Raw genomic sequence first — 24,502 nt, forward strand, 5'->3', positions numbered from 1 at the left:
ACACAATCCTTGTGATGCATGCCTCAATAACACCATAACTTGAGAAGCAGTTTAGCTCTTGAGCTATGGGAAATTACATCAGAAAATAGACCGTTGCCAGGAAATAACACAATAAGAGAAGGACAATGACACGCATCTAAAGCAGATCAACATTTATCTCACAGGGACAGAGGAGTTTTCCCTTTCCCGTTAAACTGCGCTTTTCCCTCTTGCATCTAACAGCACCCCTCCTCCCTGCCATCAATCCGAGGGAAGGAATGCACGACATGGACAGACATGAAAGTCAAAAACATAAAAGGAGACAAATCCTCAGAGCTCACCTTTTTCAGCCAGGAGAAGTGCCTGTAGAAATCAATGGGAGTCTCCATGCTCCCAGCCCATCGCTGCCCTGCCTGTTTTCTGGCACTTTTGTCGGACTCTGTCAGACCGTGTGTGTGTGTGTGTGTGAGAGAGAGAGAGTGTGTGTGTTTACAACTTACAAAGTAAGAATGGAGTCACAAACTGCTGTGGCATGTGAGTGCTGTCATGCAAGTGTGTGTCTGCGATGGTCACAGCTGTGGAGGAGGACTTTTACGATCTCTGCCTCCAAAGAGGGACAACTCCCCCCAGCTTCGTCCCCCTCCTCCTCCTCCTCTACTTCTCTTTGCTTTCCCTCTTGACTACCACCGTTTTCTTCCCCTTTTCCCTCTTTACTCTCCACGTTAATCACTTTCAAACTAATTCAATCCTTCTTTTCAGTGGACTCTCATTTATCCCTTCTCTTTCCCCACTCGAGTTTCCCCCCTCTTCTTTCTTCTCTCTGCTGAAGTCCGTGTTACAGCCAAATGGCCGAGTCCAGAAAGGAAGGGGGTGGAGGGAGTTTTTTTTTGTTTTTTTCCTTCTTTCTCTGTCATCTGTTTGTGCCTAAATCTTGGCCCATCTCATGTCAGAGGCACGAACAAAGCTCAAATGTGAAAACACACCAGGTTATCTCCCTTTTCTCTGTGCTCTCTTTTAATTAAGTTAAAGTCACGTTGCTGGAAGACTTCAAACACAGTCTGCAGGACTCTCCTGTCTCTGCTCCCCATCTGTGTGTCTCTGTTCTGATCATGTTTAAACCCATTATCCCAGATTCCCATTTCCTGTATATCTTACGAAAGCGTTCACTAAAACAATGCCAGCCATTTGTCTGAATGACAGGTTCATTCACACGCATGCACTCAAGTAACAAATATAACACTGGAGCCTATTCACATCAAGTTTTTTCTCTAGTGTAAATCTGATTACCTTAAATGACACATTTTGTCACGTGGTCGTGTACATGAGGTGCAAACATGATGTTTGTCCTCTCCTGTAACACTTCACATACACACATTTTTATTGTAGTAGCTACGGTGCTGGATGAGTTGTTTTTCTCTTTTTGGGCTTTGTTTTTAACAGCATTTTTTCCATCCATAAGCAGCTTTATAATCCCTTAAGAAAGAAATGAGCTTGTTTTTATCCCAACAAGGAAATTAAACGTTTTTTACTAGTGTTCCTTCATCTTTTTTTCCAGTTGGGAGTTTCCCCAATTTTACATTTTGTCCATGCAGCATCACGATGTAAACATCAGGGGGGAAAAAGCCAATTTATAAAACAGGTCTTAATTCGATCCATTCTTTTATATACATACATACATACATATATACATACTACTGCGCCAAATCACAATAACTGTCATCTCAAAGCACTTTAAAGAAATAGTCCAATTCATGCCAATTATAATCCAATTTATTGCATCAAAACATCTCTATAATTCAATATCTATTCCTGAGCACGAGCAATGGTTTCTTAATGCTAACCTTTAAAATAAATGTAACCAAAACACTGGGGATTGAAGGGTGTAAGGAGCCGTTATGTGATGGAGGAAAGCTTTATTTTGATTAAAAAGGAAGCTGTTGCGCTGCAGTTCTGAGGTATTTTGGCCAAAGCGATGTCACAGACATTTCATGAATACCTCAGGAAATTGTGTCAGTCTTTAGGGGGGAAAAAAGGGAGTAATATGTCTCCAGAAATTGCCTTCTGACCACATCAAACTGGATGCTTTTATAGGCCAGGTTACAGTTGCTTTAAATCATTTAATTAAGCCACTGCATTGACAGTGATGTTTAATCTTGTTCTTTATTCTGAACCAAAGGGCGAGCCCACAGATTGTTTCCTTCAGTTTAATTTTAGGCATAAACAGCTCCATGTGCCACACAGAGTGACATGCATGTTCGCAGCTGTGGTCTGTTTTCCCAGCTGCCATTGCAAACACTGACAGGTGATGTTAAAACATCGGCCAAAGAAAAATGGACAAACATTTCAGAAACATTTCTCTTCATTTAACCATCTATTTAACTGGACTGGTAGCTACAATGGTTCAGGTTTTTGTCTGGTTGTTCTTTGCAATCACAACTTTGAGGAACTAGTGAAGACCAAAACTATTTTAAGGAGTGAATTGTATTGGATATAATGTATTGGACATGACATTTATTGGTCGCCTTTAAAAGATGTTGTTCAGTCTTCAAAACGTCATGCAAACATGACTACATGAGGATACATTTGGATCTGTGATCAATGTATGCTAAAGGAAGGCATGAAAAGTAGATGAGCACCATGACACACGACAACAGTAAGGTCTCACTTTGCAGAGCCCTGGCTGCAACAGCGACAGCCAAAACACACACACACTGCACCAAATGTTCAACTTAGTTTGGAACACGAGCTCATTTAAGACAACATCTCTGGGTCAGTAGTACTGAGCAGCAGTCACAAGACATTGCAACTTCCTGTGTGTGTTACATGTGTGCATCTGTGAATGTGTGTGTTTCACTTATGTATTCCCTGAAGAGAAGCCCACAGGGTGCACACTAATTGCAGAGAATCTTTGATCCTGTTCCTCTAGGTCAGCAGGGAGGAGAAGGTGAACGTGAAGAATACAAGAGGGAGCAGCCTGGCTTACTTTTTAGATGCCTTGATAATCTGCCAGGCTTTTGTTTATTTGCTTTTGAAATGTGTGCACGGGCAGCTTTCCTCTGCACAGTCCCTTTGGAAACAGTTGACCGAGCTTTTGAGGATTATTCAGTCTAACGGGGATTTGTTTCTAGAAATAAATGTTGTTGAGTTTTCTTTTAAAAGCAGATTTTTTACAACCACTAAATCCAAGCACGAATCGCAGACCTACTTTTGTGTAAGAGTTTCTGCTGCTTAACCCAACCCCAGCTGACCTTTCCTGAACATTATGTAGCAAGCCTGTAACACTGTTACAACCTTAATTATACGTCTCAATGTGGAACGAATGTGAATGTTCTCTGCGCTGAACTCCATTTTCAGTCTGAGATATCAGGAATTTCTTAAACTGATATCATCTCCCACAAACTGTTGGCAGAATGTCTGGAAAAGCACCGCCAGAGGTGGTTATATCATAATAAAATGGCTTTAATTAATGCTGACAGTGATTCAGCTGGTTCAATAGGAGTAAACTGTATTAGGAGAAAAGCTACTAATTTTGTTTATTTATTTGATGTAACTGCAAGATTTGCAGAACACTTTGGAAAAATTCCCAAGTTTGACATTTTTCTGTTCTGATTCATTCTACCGTCAAAGATTAAATTGTAGGAAGGCTGAATTTTCAAAATGTTTGCATGAGATGTAAAAAAGGTATGTTGTTTGATTTTTACTGTAGATTTAGACTAATCTCCTAATAAAGACATCCCAAGTCCAAGCGAGGCTTTGGAGCCTTGCTTATAATCCCGATCACAGTTGTTTCCCGTCATCTCTCTTCTGTCAACTCTCAAAAGAGGCATAAAAAGACTTAATATTAACAAATAATTCAAACAAATCAGACACATAGCTCAAGAAGAGGCAAAGATTTAAAACTTCAGGTATGTGCTGTGTATGACATCTCACCAGCACAATGAAGTCCATTTTACAGAAAAATAAAGAAAAAACCGCATCTCGTGCACTGAACTCGAACACTGAGACTGTATGGTAGAACATAGCAGGAAATAAGAGAGGCCAAGAAACAAGAAAGTATTCCAAATAATACTCAAAAAAGGAGGGAGGGATAACCAGCGAGTGAGAGCAACATGTGAGACATCTGCTGTTGAAACAATGCAGGAGCGCCGAGTGAGATTTAAGATCCACTCTCCCATTTCAGCCTCTTCTACCGTCTCCATCATTGTAAGTACAACTCAAAGCTGGTCTCTGAGCAGAAAACAGCAGCCTCTGCAGGACAAACCTCAGCAACAGCAACAAACAACCTCCAGCAGCACAACTGTGTGTCAGTGATTTCAGCAGAAAGCGCACTGAAGACTTCCAGAAATACTTTCAGCTTGTTGGAGCAGTTTGATCTTACCTTTCAGTAACAGTCCTGAGAAATCCAGCCCTGCTGCCAGAGAGTGTTTAAGTACAAAACGATCTCATTTACATGTACAAAACAGACTCACATTAGAGAGTCAAGGGCGGGTGCCCATGTGTGCAGAGTGTATGAGAGTGGGGAAGGAAACACTAGAGGGTGAAAGAAAGCGTGAAGAGAAAAAGAGGTAAAAGTTGACGTAAACAGAGAAGTTCTAATGACTGCGAGACCACACAGGACAGACAGACAGTGTGAGGGAGGGAACTCAGGGCAGGAAGTTGATAATGGTCAAGTTGAAATGGTGTCTCTGAGGAAAACACACACTAACCCCCTCCACTTGTTCCCTTCCATATTTCCTTTACTAAAAACAAAAAAAAACAAAAAAAAAACCTGTAGCTCCAGTTTAAATGCAAAATAATGCTAGAAAGACGGTGATGAGGCAGATTTAAGTCTCACTGTGGGACAACAAGTTGCAAAATTGCTCATCTCCACATGATTTTCAATTAACTTTAATTAATGTCCCAACTCAAAATGTTGCAGATGTTACAGAATCATTAAAGTGATTTAGTAAAAAGTATTTAAAAAAATGGTAATAAATCAAATAAACTGCAGTGGAATAATTGGTTTTATAATTATCATCATTACTATTATCACAGTGTGTAAATATGATAAATTAATTTAAGATGAATGAATATAATCCATTAAAACTGATGCAACATCTGGGTGTTTCTAGGTTTTTTTAATCAATTTCACAACGGCCTGGTGGGGAGTTTACCAGCCGTTTAAAGAACATTTACACTCTGAAAGTCATTGAGGTCACCGACTCACCTGACCATTATTTGGGTTGTTTGGTCAACTGTCACCTGTGAAGGTTTTTTTTTTTTTTTTTTTTTGTTAACTTGCCAGACCAACATATTTAGGTAACAAAATCCAAGGTGTGAATGGCCGTGGAGCTGTCTGAGGAGGAGAATCAAAGCTGGATTCTAACGGTTTGGTAGGTGACACCCAAGGTCACCTCCTCTGTTTATAGTTGTTTTTCCAGTTTAACACGGATGGCTTCCATCCGTCTTCTCTGTTTAAAATGTGTACCCCTTCTCCTCAGAAGTGAAATGCTGAGTCTTGATCTGGAGAGCTGCCCATCCTGCGTTGTGCTACGTGCTTGTAAAGAGGTTTGTTTTCTCCTACATCATTGGATGTCCACATCTGGTCCTCGAGGGCCGTTGTCCTGCAGGTTTTAGCCACAGCGGCCCTCGAGGAGCGACTTTGGACATCCCTGTCCTACATAAAGGTCTGACTATACCAGCGTCACCAGTATCCCTCCAGGTTTTCATTATGCATCGGACAGTTCTTAATTCAGTTTTAGTAGTTCAGCAGTCTTATTTGTTGTTTTGGTTGCTTGATGCACACCGATAATTTGACTTGACATGGTTGTTTAAGGAACGAGAAGCTACAAACCGCATAAATATGGGTTAAATAACTAACCATTAATTAATCACTGCAGTACTTTTCAACAGGGAGGTTTTAAGTCAACTCCAGGTGGTGACCATGCAGTGTATGTTTTTTATTGTCTCCAAGAAAGCAGGCAAGTAAAAAAACAGAATGACAGTGTAAGACTGGGATAGAAAACAAGTGAGCGCTGAGTTCATCCTCACAGAGACGTGCCAAATGTGAGCAGCAGAGAATAGCTGTTCTGTAGCACAGCATCCAAATTCCTCTGTGCTCCCTCTGACCTCTGAGCTAACCCCGTCTGACCCACTGCAGCCGCTCCTGCACTGCAAAAAACACCAGATGATGGATTACTTCAGAGTTATGAGATGTCCCTCAGACAAAATCCCAAAACATTTGTGCTTTACTTAAAAAGAAATTCTACTTGAACATCTATTTAGTTTTAAGACTCAGGCAGTCTATTCATGATAAAATAATGTCTATGCTATATGGAAACATGAAGAAATCTTAAAGAAACAAATACATAAGAAAGGATTCAGGTTTCCGTTTCCCCTTGAGAGAAATTATAAGACACACTAATGAAAGCCAACTCATGCTGGAGTAAAACCGAACCGGCGCTCTGTTCACTGCTGAATGAACATACGAGTCCAGCCTCCACTTGCTAATGTGTTGTGAATAACCCCGACCCTGAAAGAAACATTTCCAGCTAAAACAAACCTTTAAACATAGACCACCCGGTTCTTCGTGTTCACATATTGCGAGTTGGATTTCATGTCTCAGAGGCTGTCCAGTTCCAGAACATGAAAGTGAATATTTTGGTCCATTTTTAGGCATTCCATACTGATCCGAGTTGGAGTAAATGTAACTTTTGTTCAGTTTGTACAGTACAGTTTGTAACAGATCTGTGTAATCTCTTAGGACTGTGTGAGTTTCACAGCACATTTAAAATGAGCTTATTTATAAACCATCTGTCTGACTCTGAGGATGTTACTGTTGAATAGTCTTGCTGGTTTATCCAGACATATTCAGTATATTTTGAGTCCATTTGTCTTTTTTTCTGTCTTTACAAACAAGCACCAAAAACATCAACCAAGAAAACTTGAATTGAATCTTTTCCTCATATGTAAACGAGGCCTCCTATCTGTAGAATATGTTCAATTAGTTTGGTTTATTTAACACAGGATAAATTATATTAAATGTTTTGCCACCACATATTTTAAATTTAGCTTTGAGACCATTCAAAATACCAGACAAAAGGACTCTTTTCATCTCTGTCAGCCTTAAAAATCATCCGAGAAAACTGTCTGCTAATAACTGGCAGCCATTCTAACCTCGTGTTATTGTTCCCTGAGCATCATACCATGTGAGAGGAAATTTGAGAGGTTTTCCTTTATTATTTCGCCCTTGGATCAGGGTTGCTCTGTAGATTGCTGTCTCTGTCCATCTGTTTTGTCCACATTGGAATAATCTGGCGCCAAAATTCATCGTCATTTCAGGATGAACTGTAGTATCTGGCGCCATCTAGCAGGTCGAGATCTACACCAATTCAAGTAGTAATTAGCTTTTTTTAACAGGGAGATTATACCATTGCTTTATTTTCCAATCTCAGTTTATGTGTTGCATTCAACTTTCATTTCAAACAAAACATAGCTAAGCTGCTTGAGATGCACATATATGTACCACTAGTAGAGCATATCTTAGAGTATGCTTACCTATACGCTACACTCTGAGTGTAGCGTATAGGTAAAGGAATATAAGATGTCTTCATTAGTTTAGAATAACAAAACAATAAGACTGATTGCATTCTTGTTACCTCAAAACCATGAGCAGGTCCATTAAATCTGTTGTTTTGCACTGCCATGTTTCTACAGTAGCCCAGAGAAGACAAACCGAACACAAAGCTGCTTTCCATCAATGCTTTTTGACGCACGTCGTTAAGCTGCACTTTAGCAAGAGTCAAGAAAACTTCCTCAGTTGTGCAAAAAGATTGTACTCTTGTTTGAGGTGCCTTTAAAGAAGAATTGTGGTTAGATAGGAGAAATGGAAATGCCCAGCGTGAATCAGTTCCGATGCACTAACTGTTACTCACACCACTGATCATCTGTTTCTGCCCCTTGACAACAAACATGTTGAATACTCACAGCATACGCAGCTGAAAAGAATTCCTTAAGACCTCTTTCAGTTTTTCCTTTCATGTATGGCCCATGTGACTGTTTTTCCTTTGTGTTTTCATCCTCCGTTTCCCTTCTGACTACTTAGGGAGTTGTATGTAGAGGATGATAATGGAGGATGACAGCGGGCTCATAATGAAAGAGCGCTTAAGCACACTGCTCAGTTTATTATCTCTGCACAGTGACTGACATCCCTGCTGTCACACAACTCAACGCACCCGGCCAGTACTAATGTGCACAAATACCGGGATCTATTCTAGTTATTTACAGAGTATATTTGAGCTTTTTTCCCCAAATAAATAAAATGCTTAATACTTTGAGCTGTTGACACATTATTTTTGTGCCAAAACGTCTGCATTTGTCTTGTGCCTGCAGTAAAAAGATCATTTATTAGCTTACACAACATTAATATACTTTAATATATAATATATAATTGTGATATTAATTTAGCATTTACAAATGCTATGAAACTGGTAAATATCTTAAAAGTGTAAACAGGAAACTGCTTACATTTGCAAGAGCAGCTGCATGTTGACTTGATTATCAGCATTTTGCACTTTGGCATCGATTCATTGGGACCATTGATCATAAACTACTTTTCATGGTGTATTGTGAGATATTTTGCATACACTGTATACAAGGTACATAAATTCTCACTATATAATAATTGGACAGCATCACAAAATCCTGTGTTTGGGATTACTTCTCTGTTTGTTACAACCAGCCTAGCCAACACCACCACCCGCTGACAGCAGTTTTCTTACAGCATGCCAGTTAATGGAAACTAGCCTAATGTGTAATCTGATGGAAATGACCTTCACCATGATGGAAACGCAGCTAATGTCTCCAGAGAAGGCTTTTTGCCTCACCATAGTTTCTCAGAAAATGAGTCAAGAGAGTTCAGATGGTTACAGTCAGCATGTTATGTCACTAAAACCACCACCTTTCCTTAAAATGCAGTAACCCTGCCTCATCTGAAATAAAGAGCACCTCCGCTAACAAAATTCTGACAATTTTATGATAAATATTGCAAAATTAGGCTAATTAAGCTGCGAGTGTTGCTGAATCCCTCGACCAAAAGAGAGTGATGCCTCTGTAATGCCCAACAATTTATCAGTGACTACAATGTCGCTGATAAATTACAATGATAGGCTCTGCATCAGAAATTCATATGCCTGTCCGAAAAATGTCGTTAAAATGGTACAAGCATGCACCAATTATCCCAAAAAAGCACCTGAAGAGTTGGCTTTTAAAAAAAAAAAAAAAAATATTCTGTACTTGGGAGGAAACCTAATAGTGCTTCATTCCAACAAGAAAACATTCTTCATGATGCTCATTTTCAGCTGCATTTCACAGCAGGAAATGTCAAAAATGTTATCAAACAGGCTAGAACCAAACTCGTTACACACTTAATGTTATGCAGTTTATGTAAGAGTCACAAGCCTATCTGACATAACTGCAGGTTGGTTTATAAACACTGCTTAGGCAGCGGATGACCTTTTATAACACTGGAATTACTTGTAATGTCAAAGTAAAGCACACAATGTACTCACAGTTCCATTCTGAAGCCAGTCGATGAGAGCCTGTGCTGTTTCCGTTGGAAGCTGCGCTCTGAGGCCGTCTCTCTCTTCCTGGTTGGGCTGAAGCTCCAAAGCCAGTTTGAGGTCCTCAGCTAATTGAACGACCTGCAGCGGACCAGCGCTGACAGGAGAACCCAGGTCATACATGCTGCTGGAAAACTCCATCGCTGCTGCTTTCGAACCTAAGAGAACATAATGAAGGAGTGGACAATTACTTATCAAAATAACATTCTTTAAGCTGAAATGTGGCAAAACCGCGAAGTGAATCTGTACAGTCTGTCAACGGCACATTTAAAGGACACCTTAGAATGGAGCTTAGAATGCTAGGAAAGCTGGATTTAATCATAGCCATACGTCCTCTTGAAAATTTCTAAAATGTCCATGTGTCACCTGGATAATTGCCCTGGCATTCACACTTACACTGTAGGCTCACACTAACACACATCTGGATCCACTCAACTAATCACAGCTCTCAAAAACAGCCACATAATACAATGTTTTCGCACTGTAAATTAAGTCCAAAATGAATACTTCAGCAAAAATATCTTACAACAGCCTCTGATCAACAAAGCCCGAGACGAAAGCTACACATGTGGATTATGTGAAGTCTACACATGAAGACTATTTAACCTGGCAGAGAATTGCAACTACACAAGATTGAACAATGAATTTACAGAGCTTGCACAAAAGATCTGTGGTCTTTAACAAGAGAGAATGAGACAAATGCAAACATCGCTGTGCTGGTTGAGGTTAAGGTTAACATGGACAGAGATGTGCAAATACACACAAACAGCATTAACTGATTTTCTTGTTTTTCTCAGACTGTTCAGCCAGACTCCAAGATGCTGTTGCTGACCTGTATCCATGCTATGATGGGTTAGTGATGTTCCAGCAGCAAAAGGGACACACAGTGCATGTAATACCAGGTGGGTTGTTCTAATGTCGTGACTGATGGGTGTAAGATAACTGAACTCAACTGGAAAAGCTTGAGATGAAGTAAATATTGGATCCAGTATTCAGTAACCTCTGAGATAAAATCCAGGTAAGAAAGAGAAATATGGGAACACCAGAAAACTCTTAAATGTTTTGTTATGCAGCAGCAGTTTTCTGCCAGTGATTGATTGTATTCTCGTCTTACTCTTGAACGTCATGCCTTTTAAAACCCCTAATTCTAGAGGTACAGTATGTAGATACAGCAGTTTAACTCTGAAACGGAGGAAGAGGTCATTTGAGTTTGTATTTCAGTGTTGATTTCAATCGGTATCATGTTACATAAAAGTCTGACATAGGCTTGGAGTGACTGCTCTAGATGGAAGCAGTAAATGGAAGCACTGCTTCGGTTCTATTAACAAGAACACAAACATCAAAAACAAGTGGAAAGCTTTCGTTTATATTCCCACAAGATCCATACCCAAAAACCTCTCTTGATCATGGAATGTAATATGACCAACATGTCTAAATTCTGTTGATAAGTGGCTCTAATTTCCTTGTTAGTGATTGGCTGATGTTATCGCTAATGGGATTTTTAATGTATTTCTATCTGCGGTCAGCGAGAGCCGGAATAGCAAACTCAGAGCACTCAGAGCTCAGCGTATTTTTGACAAACAGCAGCAGCGGCGGTGGTGGCATCTGTGAACCCGAACTGGAAACTTCTGCCATTAGAAAAATCTGCAAAAAAGATTGTGGACTCAACTGCAATGAAACACTCCAAATCAGTTCACCTGCCAGTTTAACATAATGTATGCTGAACAAACTGGAACCACCAAAAATACGGGAACATGAAAAATGTTTCAGCTCTAATTGTGAGGCTGGTGTTACAATACACTCAATGCAGCAGTGCATTGTGTGCATACACAACAAAAACTGCAAAGATTTTAACTCTTCAGTTAAGGGAACTCTCTTTATCTTCCTCTGTGTGACTGCACAGATGCTGCAGATGTTGTCCCATATTTCACCCCGCTGTTAGTTAAATCCTGTTTATTCAAGGCTGAAAGGACTGCAGCAAACACAACCCTAGTTATACGTACAAAAGCACACGGAAAATGAGCCAGTGTCACAGTGGGAACCACACTAGTTTGCCACTTATTAACCTGCTGTTGAAGTTTGAGTCAATCTAACATTTTCCATTTGACCGTGGGAGTAAAGCCTGAAGTAAAACCAGAGCATATGAACAAACATGAAGGTGGAAGCCAAACCAAAATGACTTTCACTATCCTGACACTGTGCATTATATGTCTTCACCGATCATCATATGATCATCATAATCATAATTTCAATACCAATGTTTTGAGACTAATTGAGATCACCTAAAGTAAAGCAGTACATGTACATACTCTTGGTTTATCTTGTGTCATGAATCCACCTCTTTCCTTTAATCCTTTGATCGACACTTTGGTTTGAAGAAATCTGACATGGAACAAGTACAAATGGGCCCAAATAGAAACGACAGTTATAATGATTGCAATAATGTAGAGCTTTACACAGCCGTTTGTGTCTCATTCACCTTCTTTCACACACTACCAGAGGCTAGTCACATCTGATGAAATGCTGTGGCTCTAAATCCAAATGTTGAAAAATAAATAACAGACATTCCAGTGAAGTATTGTCACACAATATTATCTCCAAACGATATAAAACAAGAGATTTCAGACATTCCTCTGATGTTGGACTTCAATGAATTTCAGTAGGTATAGACAAAGATTACTTATCGGATTCTGATTCTGACAATAATTCCTAGTTTAGATTCCTAGTTAAAATGCTTTAAATCAGCCAATCATATACATTTTAAAGCAGTTACAGGTTTTTGAGGTTAGTTATGTTAAATCAATCTAACTGTATAACTCTAACTCTGTTTATTTTTCTCGGCTTGGGTTTATCGTAGACTGAAACATCGATAAAATTCCACAATGACCCAAAAGTCAGAAAGAATCCATTGATTAGTTTGTGGAAAGCTTTTCATCACTTCCTTTTGAGGTTTTAGCCTCAGTTTACCCGACAAAAAGAAAAATCTGATGACATGATCCTGACCTTTTGTAAGTTCTTCTTCTATTTCCTAACTTTCCATAGATTAAAAATAAAGATGAATCAACAGTGAACACATCATTGCAGCTTCTGTCTGTATGAAATACATATTCATTTTCCCACATGAGACAGAGGCTAATATAATACAACCATATTTTACTTTGCTGACATGACGTCAGAAATAAAATCTAATTATTGTGTCAGCCCAACTAAAGCACGATTTTTAAAATGCATGTAAACAAGTTAGAACAACTCAAATTTGACCAACTTAAATTAAAAGTCGGACTGACACGCCCAGATAAAATGGTAGGGAGTATAATTACTCCTGCATGTGTACATTCAATTTGAAACTGGGCCAAGGCACAGCAGAAGAAGGAAGAGGAAGAAGAATGTGAAGGAGATGAATAACAACACCACCTGCTACTGCTACAACTACTACTGATACATAAAGGACACCAGAAAACTCTCAGTACCTGCCAAAAATCAATGAATAGTCTTCAATACGGCATGCAGTGTTAATATTAAGTTAATTGTACAGCGCCAATACCTGCTGCCAGTGGCTCTTACCTGCAATGATGTCGTCCATCTGCTCCAGTGCTGCTTCCAGCATGTGACTCGCCTCCGTTTCCATGGTGATGGCAGGAAGCATCAGACTCTGATCTTAAAAGAGAAAATGACAGTTGTGTATATTAGCACCTTACTGTACATTTCATTTTAACGTGGTGTTTAGTAAACAGATGAAACTGCGGGATTTACAGAAAACTTTTTTAATTCTTTTAAAAAACGGCCCCTTGGTCTCACATCAGCTTTATGCACGCCACTCTGCTGCTCTGGGGCGAGATAAAGCAGCAGTAGAGATGTAATCCAATACGCATAATGCAACACATTTGCTCAGTAACTTTCAATGGGCTTTGAAGATCTAATACTCAGGAGGAAAAAACTAAATAAACACAAAAACAGGTGGAAATTCTTTCATTTTATTCCCTCACATTTGTTTTGCAGGAGTGACTGTAACATGCAACCTAAATCCAAAAAGCTTGGGACGATGTTCACAATAGAAAACGAGTCACAGTTTCCTATTTCATGAAAAAATATGAACTTATCTAGAATTTGATGGCGGCAGCAGCATGTCTCACTTTGTATATTATAGTGAAGCAAAAGTCGGATAAAGTGATGCAGGGTGACATTTTTCATCAATACCACGTTACATGTCGTCATTTAGGTTAGTGACCAGCCAATGACTCAGATTACTTAAACAGACAGTTAGGCCACAGAGATGCACCAACTCTGTGGTGCCAGTTTCATGTAGGAACTTCTTCTTTTCTGCCTGTAATCAATCATTACTGTCAAATGAGATTTCAGGGTGTTTGTGGAAAAGGTTTACATTCAATTTTAATTAGCTCTACATCCTAAACTGAGACCTTGCCTCCAAAGAAATGACACCACAACACTGCAGGAATAGCACAAGGAGGAGTTTTACAGGAAGTACATCATTCATACATAAATATGAACACACCGTTCAAGCTTATCTGGTTTATTTTTTAGACGTGGTTTGTGTTTTCATCCCATTTCCAACAGTTGTACTTTCTTTACTTTTAATTGATTTTTTTAAAGATGCCTTTAGATGTATGAGAAATTGGGAGGTGACTGACTGACATGAAGCCAAAACACCTGGTAGATGGCATTTACAGGGTTGAGAATGATGAGCAGAAACTCCACCAATTTATCCTTGTTTTTAGCTCCTCCAGCAAGCCTCCTCACTCCTCTTTCCTCTGGGTGTACTTTAAATCTAGGCTTGTAAAGTCCTAGTCAACTGGTCGACCAAAATTCTGATTGGTCGATTTTTTACCGTGTTAATTTCATACAGTCTATGGTTAATTTCACGAGGAGGAAAGCACCAAGTGCTAATGGGGATGTTTTCAGAGCACAGTCTGTCTTCAGAGAACACCCCCCTTGTTTTCACTATTTTGGATTAGCCTAACCCGCTGGAGACAGGTAGATTGAAGAACGTCCACGTTATTCAATGTCCGGTGGTTTGCTGAATATTTATTTTTATTTTGAGCGTTTCATTTACAGTGAGTCCTCCTCTACCATCCATGTCAAAGACATCGGCAGTTTGGCCGAATTTTACCAAAAGAGATGGCGGGAAAAAAGTCGAATGCTAAATTTGCAAACAACAGTTTGAATATCACAGCTCAACTAAACATGGTAATATTTCAATATCATAGGCTATTAATATCATATTAAACATATTTCAATATTTTATTGTAATAATCGTTTATTCACTTTATAAATGTAGGCGCACCCGCCTGCAACAGGCAGCATACCTCAGATACACGCCTTTTGTGTTTAACTGCCTTCTTGTGCTGATATCAGTATATTTTCGGTAATCATGAGCTATTATATTGCACAGATGCACATGATGCAAAACGCTGTCAAAATAAGACACTAAATAGAATTTTTCAAATGTATTTTTTGGAACTTTGAGGACAATTGTAGAAACTCAACACAGACTGGGGTAAAATATCAGTATTTGATTTAGAGTGAACTGTCCCTTTAAAAATAAAAGACAAGCATTCGGTTCTACTGATGCTGCATTCGTCACTTCTCACCAACAGGGGACCATAAAGTCCACTGATATTCATATGTCCCTTTAATATGAATCAAATTAAAATCTGTTTTATGCAACAAGTCATGCTATTGTTACATTTTGAGGATTTCCCTACAATGTATCACAGTGTTAATCTAATTATTCTATTTTTGTGAATATACAACATAGAAACATTTTCTTTCTTTAAACACCGTCAGACAACAAAGTGAACATAAAACCAGGAGAAAATGCAGAAACAGCTCATAAAAACACACACATGCATTCTTTATCCCTCGAAGCAGGATTGACTCTTCAGCCGTCATCTTTACTTCTGGCTGCCCCTCAAACTTCTGCAATTCCTAGTTTCCTCCTTTTCACCCTGCCAATCCTCCTTTCTGTCATCCCTCCTCTGTCATTGCTCCTTCAAGGCCTTCATCTCTCTGTCATGCTGACTTACCGACAAACAGATGTCAAAATGTGCAAATCAAGTGGACGGATGGTGATGTAATGTACAGACGCCTGGAGAGAATGAACCCCCTACAAAGCTGACTAACGTTAATCTACATTAGCAGAACTCCGACTTCATCATGAAGGCTGATGCTGACAGTACACAAAACACAGTTTACAGAATTAAAGTCACATGCTGATGCTACGACTCGTGATTTCTAATCCAAAGCTTTCCTCGGTGTACTCGTGTTTATGTTTAAGAGAAGCATGGTAATTCTATTGTTTATCATTACAAATGCCTCCATATTATCAGTGTTCTTGAGACGGATGGTGAGAGCGCCATTCAGTCACATTATGACAGACGGACTCTGTTTAACAGCACTGTGACAACAGTTGACCTCAACAGAACAACGTCGCCTTTATGTCCTCTATGTGTGAGAGTGTGCAAGAAGAGAAATTGCAGTTTTATAGTGAGACTGCATGTATGTGAAGGTGCTGATACTGAGATTATTGTCCTGTTGCAGCACAGAGCTGAGAGGACAGGCTGCAAAGTGCAACAATCCTGTCCACTGTCTGCTGAACTGCACATTAACTACAACCATGAGTGTAGAAATACGGTGGTGTGTGTTGTCGTTGCTGTGTTTGAGTGTTTCCTGGTGACCTGGGATGGATTACTGGGATGGTTTTAAATATATTAAACATGCTTCAGCTTTCACTTTGACGTTCCTCAGCCATGCATTTCTTACGCTCTTTGACACTGGGTAAAAACCCACCAACAGCACAGTGCAGCGCAGTAGTCTGGGATATTTAACCTACAGCTTTGACCAGCTGTGATGTAAACATGACACCTGACCCGGGCGGGTACACCAATTCATGCAGAGTGGGCTACACTCAGAGACCAGTGCTGGTTCAGAGACGGAGCCAAACTTCGAACCAACTTTTTCTGTTTCGACCATAAAACCTCTGTCTCAAAACCTGTGAAATTAGTACTACAGTAGCTTCAACTCTGTGCTGGACCAGAACAAAGAACTGCTTACATCAAGGGGCTGGACTACAGGAGCCAATCAGACCAATAAAAACGCTGTGACCACGATGTTTAAATAGTCACGAGCCAGAGTGGCTTCTAATCTGGTCGATTAAAGAGAGAAGCTTAAAGGAATCCCTTCATGCTGTGTTTAATTGCATGACGGCCATTAAAACATGGATGGACCTAAACTTCTTAAAATGAAATGAAAACAAAACAGAGATTGTGCTATTTGTTCGCCCTGACCTGGTCCAGGTCCTTGCCAGCTCCCTTGGCCCACTAGTACCTTACATAGGTTCCCAGGCCAGAAACCTTGGTGTAATTACCGATGGGGCGTTTAAATTGGACAAGCAGGTGAGCTCTGTGGTTAAGGCTAGTTTCTCTCATCTTCGGCTTCTAGCTAAAGTCCAACCCTATCTAAGAGGGGCTCATCTTGAAAAGGTAACGCATGCTTTTATCTCTTCGCGTTTAGATTATTGCAGCTAATTGCAGCTAAACCGTCTACAGCTTGTGCAGAATGCAGCAGCCCGTCTCCTAACCAGGACAAAGAAACATGGGCATATAACGCCGGTGCTTTCCTCTCTTCACTGGCTTCCGGTTAGGTACAGAATTGATCTCTGTATGGACTGGCCCCAGAATACTTATCCAACCTTATAAATGTGCATCGACCCTCCAGAGCCCTGAGTCGCCTGTATTGGATCTTTTATCGGTTTGCCTTTCACTGCTTTAATGTTTTTGCTTGTTTGTTGTTCTACTTTTTCTTGTATTGTTTATTGCTGCTGATTATTTTATCCTGTAAAGCACTTTGGCTGGCCATTGGCCTTTAAATGTGCTATATAAATAAAGCTGACATTGACAAGCTTGAATTTAACTCTGCAAATTGCATTAACAAAAAATATTTTTTGACTAAACTAGTGATATTAAGACATCAGATTGCAGATGATCTTTGTAGATAAACTGTATCACTACCCTCTGCTCCACTACAGAAATTCAGAATACATAAGATGGAGGTTCAGGCATGTACTGGAAGAGAGGTTTAAACTGACATAATGACGAGCCAGAGAGCCATCACAAAGAAACCAGTTCTACAGAGTCTCAAGTTGAAACAGCTTGGAAATGGATCCAATAAAGAATTGTGAGAGGATAATGGTGAGTGCATCCTTAAAAGAAGAAAACTCAAATTTACCGAACACAGTGAGTCACAATGAGGCTCTAAAACAAAAGGAGGTACCAACTGAAAGATAAAAGAGATACAACAGATCGACCATTTTCATGAGAAAACATGCTTATCAAAACATGAGGTTCACTTTGACTTCCAGAATAAATTCCATTCCTTTTGACCATACTAATCTCAGGTGTATGATATTAATCTAGAGCAAAACAAGAGCCAAATCCAATAGTACAACCTAACTTTAAATCCTCCAAACAGCTCATAGATCTCTGTTTCTTGGATAAAATAAAGTTGACTTTGGTCTTATTCTTCTCTTTGTAGGATGTTTTATCCAAATCTGGAAGTTTGTGCAGGCAAACCAACTGCCATAACACAAAGCACATGAGCAAAGAATACAATGAACACACATAGAAGGAGATTGCATTATCTCGTCAGATTATCTTTAAACTGCTCTATTTCCACACATAAAACTAGTCATTTGCTGCTATCTCAGTTTTTGACTTTGTGACTTGTGAATTGCATTCATATGTTGTTAAAAAGAGCAACCAAGTATAGACGGTGGTTAAACCGTAATTAATCTAGATTCTGGACACAAGAATCATCCTCCCAAGATTAAATTACACTGTTCATGTTCCTTGATTTCTCATTCATGGTTTGGTTGTCAGAAAACAGACACACCTTTCCCATAAAGATTACACTCTTGACAAACTAGTTTGTCAAACATGACATTATGAGACCTGTTGCACACATCAACACCCGCCTCAGTGTCGACAGTTCCCTCCTGAGCCAAAGAGATTTCCTTCAGTTTACAGTTGCACTCTATACAAAAATCTACTTTCATAGCTACAGCAGTCAAAAAGCCTTCAGGTTCCAGATGCATGAATTGTGAAACTCTTTCTGAAACCAACTACATTTGCAACTCACTACACTGCAAACTGTCAACTAAGCAAACAAGTCAAACGTGTTTCCAGGGTAGTTTTGACCGAGCAGTTAAATGACAACACAATGACAGCAGCTTTCTGCAGAACCTTATCACACACACAATCTATACAAACACCCCCTGCCCCCTGCTTTAAGTGGGATAAGCTTCTAACTAAAGATCCTCTAATCCAGCAACCTGCAGGCCAAGCAGATTTGTTTTCAGAAATCAACACTACTGCCTCGCCTCCCCAAAACAATTAGCATCTGCTAATGCTGAACTTAACAGTAGGTAGACTGGTCCAGTCAGCCGGCCAGTGCTTCAACATACTCATTCAGAACTATTACCCAATATGCCCTGTGATGACATCAAACATCTGCCAGTGCCGGTATACAATCATATCAAGGGATCTGTTCAATTTACCGTTTGTGGATGTAAGAAGAGAAAACAAAATTGTATGTCTGCTGCTTCACTCCCAGTCTCCTCCCCCCTCCTTTTTTCACCTCCAGGCTCGAGATGATCTTAAAATAGAACATCAGTTGGACAAAAACATAGATTTGATTGTGACCAAATTAAGGCATCAGCCTAATCTTCTGTCCAACCCTCCAAAATAAGAATAAAGTAAATACCAAATCAGCTTGTATGGAGTAAATTTCCCTCGACGTGTCGTATCATTCTGATCTTAGGTTTATAAATGGTGATTTAGAGCGAATTGTTGTATTTTCTATAATTAAACTGGTTTAATCACATCTCAACGGAACTATTTATCCAATTCACACTGTAGTAGTTTCCAGAATTATATCAGTTCAATTAAGTTTTACTCATACAGTGCCTAATCAAAATAAATGTCACCTCGAGGCACTTTAAAGACAGTAAAATTCACTGGGATCCAATAATAATATCAACCTTAGGAGCCACCATTTCAGTACAAAACTTTAATCCACTTTTACTTTTATGCAGCTCAGAAGTGGAAGGATTTAAATAAATGGCTATCTTAATACCATTGAACAAGTTTAAATACCTGTTGGAAGACATTATGTTTAAGATTACCTAAAACATCACACTGAATTCGGATTTACTGCCGTTTGTACTTTCAGTTTTATTGTTAATACGTCCTAGCAGCATCGAATAATAGAGGTCGTATTCAAATGGTCTCCCTGCATAAATAAAGGTTAGGAATGAATAAAAATAAAGAGTTAGTGTGCGAGCATATGCACATCCTGAGTTAGCAGAATCACTTCTCACCACGATGCAACCTCTTAGCACCACTTTACCTTGTTTAGGGACAAAATGTGTTCAAATCCAGTTTTAAGGAAGGTGAAAAGCTCTTCTGACTTCTTTACGTGCTACATTAATTGGAAGAAGTCCTGGTAATTCGATCAGACCATCCTGCTTCGTAGCTCCACGGTGACCTGAGCACAACATGTCATTTTAACTCATTACATGGCAGTACAATGTAATGCTTAAGTAATTGTGCTTATTTCACATATTTCTCTGAGATCTGGTCGATTAAACCTCTCTCATTCCAGCAAAACTTTCCTCAAATGCCGATCTATGACCTACTACCCAAAGTAAAATGAGAGCTGTTCCTGAACCATACAGAGTAAATCCTTGATTTTGGTCTCTTTTCAAAGCCAGAACTCTAAATGTTTTTTTTCCCCAAATAGCCAGAATCACTTTAACCATGACTGGGACAGAGTGACAGATATTGAAAACAAACAAAAAAAAATGTACGTACGACTTTATTTTTGTAAACACCTGCCCGTTGTTGAACACACGAGCACACCCCAGGTTGTTGCCTCAAGTTTTATTTCCAACCTCGGAAACTATCCGTTACATACAAAGGACTTGCTGCAGCTATATTGCTTTACACTGGACTTTTCTCGTTGGTCATTTAAAGTTACACGTGCAAACGGTACATCCACATTTTCAGAGTCGGCTGTTTGATGCATCGGCTGCCCCTAAGCTCAGTTATGGGCCATGCACTTTGTTGTGACACAGGCTTGCGGTGGCTATTGTAGCCTGTGGACACAACACGGAAGCTCTTTTTGTCTCAAGTTAGATGTCAATCAAAAGCAAGGTTTTGAAATCACGGTATCAAGAATGTTTTAATGTCAAACTGACTTATAGGAGAGAATACAAGATTGATTAGGCACTACTGCTGGTTCATTTAAAATTATGGAACAGCAATCTGTGGGAATATATTGAGGAAACAACTGTTTGAGCTAAATTTCTTACTGAACTGGATTGTCAGGATCCTGGGTAGTTGGACGTCTTTGAAGGGAACATGTTGATCAGTGGACGAGTGGATGACCAAGAGGCGTAATTTCTGTTTTAATTGTTACTGGTGTCGACTAGGGCTGTAGCGACATACAAATCTCACGATACGATACACGGCATTCAGCCAACGATTCGATACGATTTAATACACATCATTTTCTGAAAGATTTTAAAGGGACAGTGTGATTTGACATGAATCGTTGCTGATTGGACTGGTGGTCCGTCCTTTGAACCGGAAGGACAACACCGCCAGACAAACGGAAACAAACAAACATGTCACAAACATGTCTTCAGAGTACGCAGACTCATGTTTATGTTGTGAATATTACATCATCAACCTGCTTGTTTTACTTGCTAAATACCATATTCACAAATCCAAATTCTCTAATCACAAACCATCTTTTTTAATTTTTGAGCTCAAAGAATACATTACAACAATCCTACATTCTATAAACAGAAAAGCCTTCAAAACCACTGAACTATGCACTTGATATACATTTTTATGAACCAATTTATCACTGTTTTGTATAACGTGACTCCCTTGGCATTGTTTTGTATTATGTTAATGTTCTGTGTTTTCACTAATTGTAACGTCTGAATTTTCAATGAAGTTTGCTAAAAAAATAAATAAATTAAAAATCAATACTTGCGGCTGAAAAATCGATACTTTATCGGGAAACAAACAAAACATCAATATATATATATATATATATATATATATCGCAGTATCAATATAATCGCTCAGCCCTAGTATCGACTGTAGCTGCTGTGATCACCGAACGGTAAAATGATCTTTGCAGTTTTCTGCATGAATCTGATGAACACAGGTCTCGTGTGTGAGTGTCTGCACATGCGACACATTGTTGGAAAGATGATGACCTGTCACCTGCACTTTCAAGGGATTAAAACAGCCAGTTAAGGCAGGATGAAAACTGAGAGTCGAACTGTTGCCCACATGATGGCGATTATGCTTACAGCTAAGTAAATGTTTTGATTTTCCATTAGAGTCAACCATGTGAAGATTAGCACTCAAGCAATGTGCTTTTGACAAAGTACTGAATTAAAATCCATTACAAAGAGATCATGTCACATCTTTCCTCACTGCTGAGACAGCTAAGCCTCCACTGGCATTACTACATAGTACAGTAACTGCTTAATCAAGACAGTAAGAAGCATAACTTTTTTTCTTAGTAAGATCATGTCAATATAAGTAGGCTTTTCTCTTCTCATGCTCACAGCCAGCCTCACACATAGACCGATAAGAAAGAGAAAAGCTACACAAAAGCATAACCTCAGAGCTAAGTCTGTGAATTTTAACGCTGGTTGGATTATCTGCTCTCATGTACGAGTGCGATCTATGAACTGTGGCTGATTCACGGCTGCTGGGATATTTTCGTTTGTGACTCCCAGCTCTGCTCTGAACTGAACTTCTCTGCTCTTTTTTGTCCCATTTTATTCACCTCTGTTCTACTCTGCTCAGCTCTCTCGGTGAAATTTGCTCAAATTAGCTGTCTTTTTCCTTTGCCTGCGTTCTGGTCAGTCCAGTTGATTTCTGCGCTCATTGCTGTAATCTATTTTATCCTCAGAGTGAGGATAATGAGCCATAACACAACACATCACATGACTTCCAGTCAGTGATCATCATGTGGTTAACAAGCTGCAGTGTCAACATTTAAATATTATTTGGAATCCGTTTCCTGGCTGTCAGAAGCTTTGTGGTGTTTACTGTCAAAAATATATATATATCAATATATCAAAAATGAGGCAAATGTATAAATAAAAAGTTGGGTAAACTTATATAAAAGGTAACAACAGCAAAGAGAAGAAAGCAATATCCTGAGCTAATGGTGAGTTGGTCATTCACATCCGATACTGGTCAACATCCTGAGCTAAACCAAAAATAAGTGTAAAAGGAAAGAACAGGAGAATAGAAACTGATTATTTACACTTTTTCCCATTAAAGTAGATAACCCTGAGAAGCAGGTGAACCCAAATAGAGGGTATGCACCTACGTTACTGCTCCATCTAGACGATGTAGACACCCCTCCTGAGAGGCACCATATTCAACATGGCTGCCTCCACTAGCCATGGGATTAGGAGTACAGCAAGTGAATATCATATTTAATCAAAGGATGTTGGTCTCAACAGGGATCTTTGTGACATACCAATGAATTTTTAGAGAATGTACATCAACACCTGGCTAGAAATGGGATTTCCTGATATTTATAAGTACATCTTTTGTACACCAGGAACATTCAAGAGGCAAAGCCTAAAAGTTGAAAGACCCCAGTCAACATTCTGATTGTATACGAACAGGTTCATAATAGCAAGTTTTGTTATGAAAACTGTGAGAATGGATGGGAATACCTATAAAATACACTGCGTAGCCACTCGTAGATGTGGGCACACACTTTTCGCCTCTTTGTTGTGGTTACGAATAAGCTTTTAACATGTCTGTAAAACATGCCCAGATCTGTAGGACTCTGGACTGGTGTGCTTCAGCAGCCATTAATTAGAGTATCTTCATGGAATTTCAGTCACATGGTTATAAACCTTGACTGTATACCTTTTAACTCAAAGCAGCAGCCTGAAGGAGAGTTGACAGGCCTGCTGTTGATTCAGTATGCCCACCTTCACACCTGGCAGGTATCTTTAACCTCCACATTCTTGTCATCTCAGTTGCTGAGCTGCCTGACTGCAGAGATCATTAGTGTAACAACTCGCTCAAGGGAACAAACAGAAAAGATCAGTGGAGTACACCTGGAGAAGAAGTGTGCCTTTTTTTGTTGTGTGAGCTGAAGCTTTTTTTATGGTCAAAAGCCAGCGTAATGAATGACTTGAATTTAACTCGCAGGTTCAAAGTAGGGAGAAGTCCTTCAATTTTCCTACCAAGAACACTGTACATCACATAAATACTGGAGCATTTCTGGGCCGTGTTGCAAAGTATTTGGTTCTTTAATAGATGCTACAAGCTTGAGCATATAAAATTTTGGAGGTAAACTACTTTTTTAAGCAAGAAAGATCTTAAAGAAAAGGCTTAAAATTCTGTCAAGTAAGCAAACACTGAAGGGAATTATCTTTCAAACTTGCTTTCCATAGCAGGTGCACCAAAAGCACTTCTCTACTGCAGTATTTAGACCCATACATGCTTCAAAATTAAAAGAAAAACAGCTTCTTCTCAGAAACTAAGATAAAATAATAAACTATGATCGCTTAATATAAACCTATGGGGCCATGAAAATATTCAAGACAGCCAAAGGCTTTTTTTTTGCGTGGTTGTTCATATTATAATTTAAATGCAACCGCCCTCAGTTTGAACAGTCTACGGCCATAAAGTGACCCACAAGCATAGAAGAAGACGCAACACGCTGTGTTTACATAAGGAAATATGGAGGCTCCACATGTCAGCGTGTGTGCATCAGTTCTGAAGTTGTTGTACAATCAGAGCTGATGAAATTATGACCAAGTGATAAAGGGAAGAAGAGGGTCGAGAAAA

The 24,502-nt window shown here is 39.4% G+C and overlaps 1 protein-coding gene across 4 annotated transcripts in view; it reads right to left on the minus strand.

Annotated features, from left to right (window-relative positions):
- Positions 1-24,502, minus strand: part of ppfibp2b (PPFIA binding protein 2b) — a 93,864-nt gene that overhangs the window by 50,998 nt on the left and 18,364 nt on the right. For 3 of the 4 annotated variants that reach the window (XM_072386615.1, XM_072386616.1, XM_072386617.1), the window contains exons 2-3: positions 13,143-13,235; positions 9,528-9,736 (exon numbers count right to left, since the gene is read on the minus strand). In XM_072386615.1, coding sequence (XP_072242716.1) covers positions 9,528-9,736; positions 13,143-13,224 — 291 coding nt within the window. In that variant the 5' untranslated portion in view covers positions 13,225-13,235. Of the gene's footprint in view, positions 1-320; positions 897-9,527; positions 9,737-13,142; positions 13,236-24,502 lie in introns of those variants that run through there. The other variant, XM_072386618.1, reaches the window with a different exon arrangement.

Source organism: Leuresthes tenuis, unplaced genomic scaffold (assembly GCF_036924035.1).
Source record: "Leuresthes tenuis unplaced genomic scaffold, fLeuTen1.0.hap1 SCAF_5, whole genome shotgun sequence".
In the NCBI taxonomy this organism is placed as follows: domain Eukaryota; kingdom Metazoa; phylum Chordata; class Actinopteri; order Atheriniformes; family Atherinopsidae; genus Leuresthes; species Leuresthes tenuis.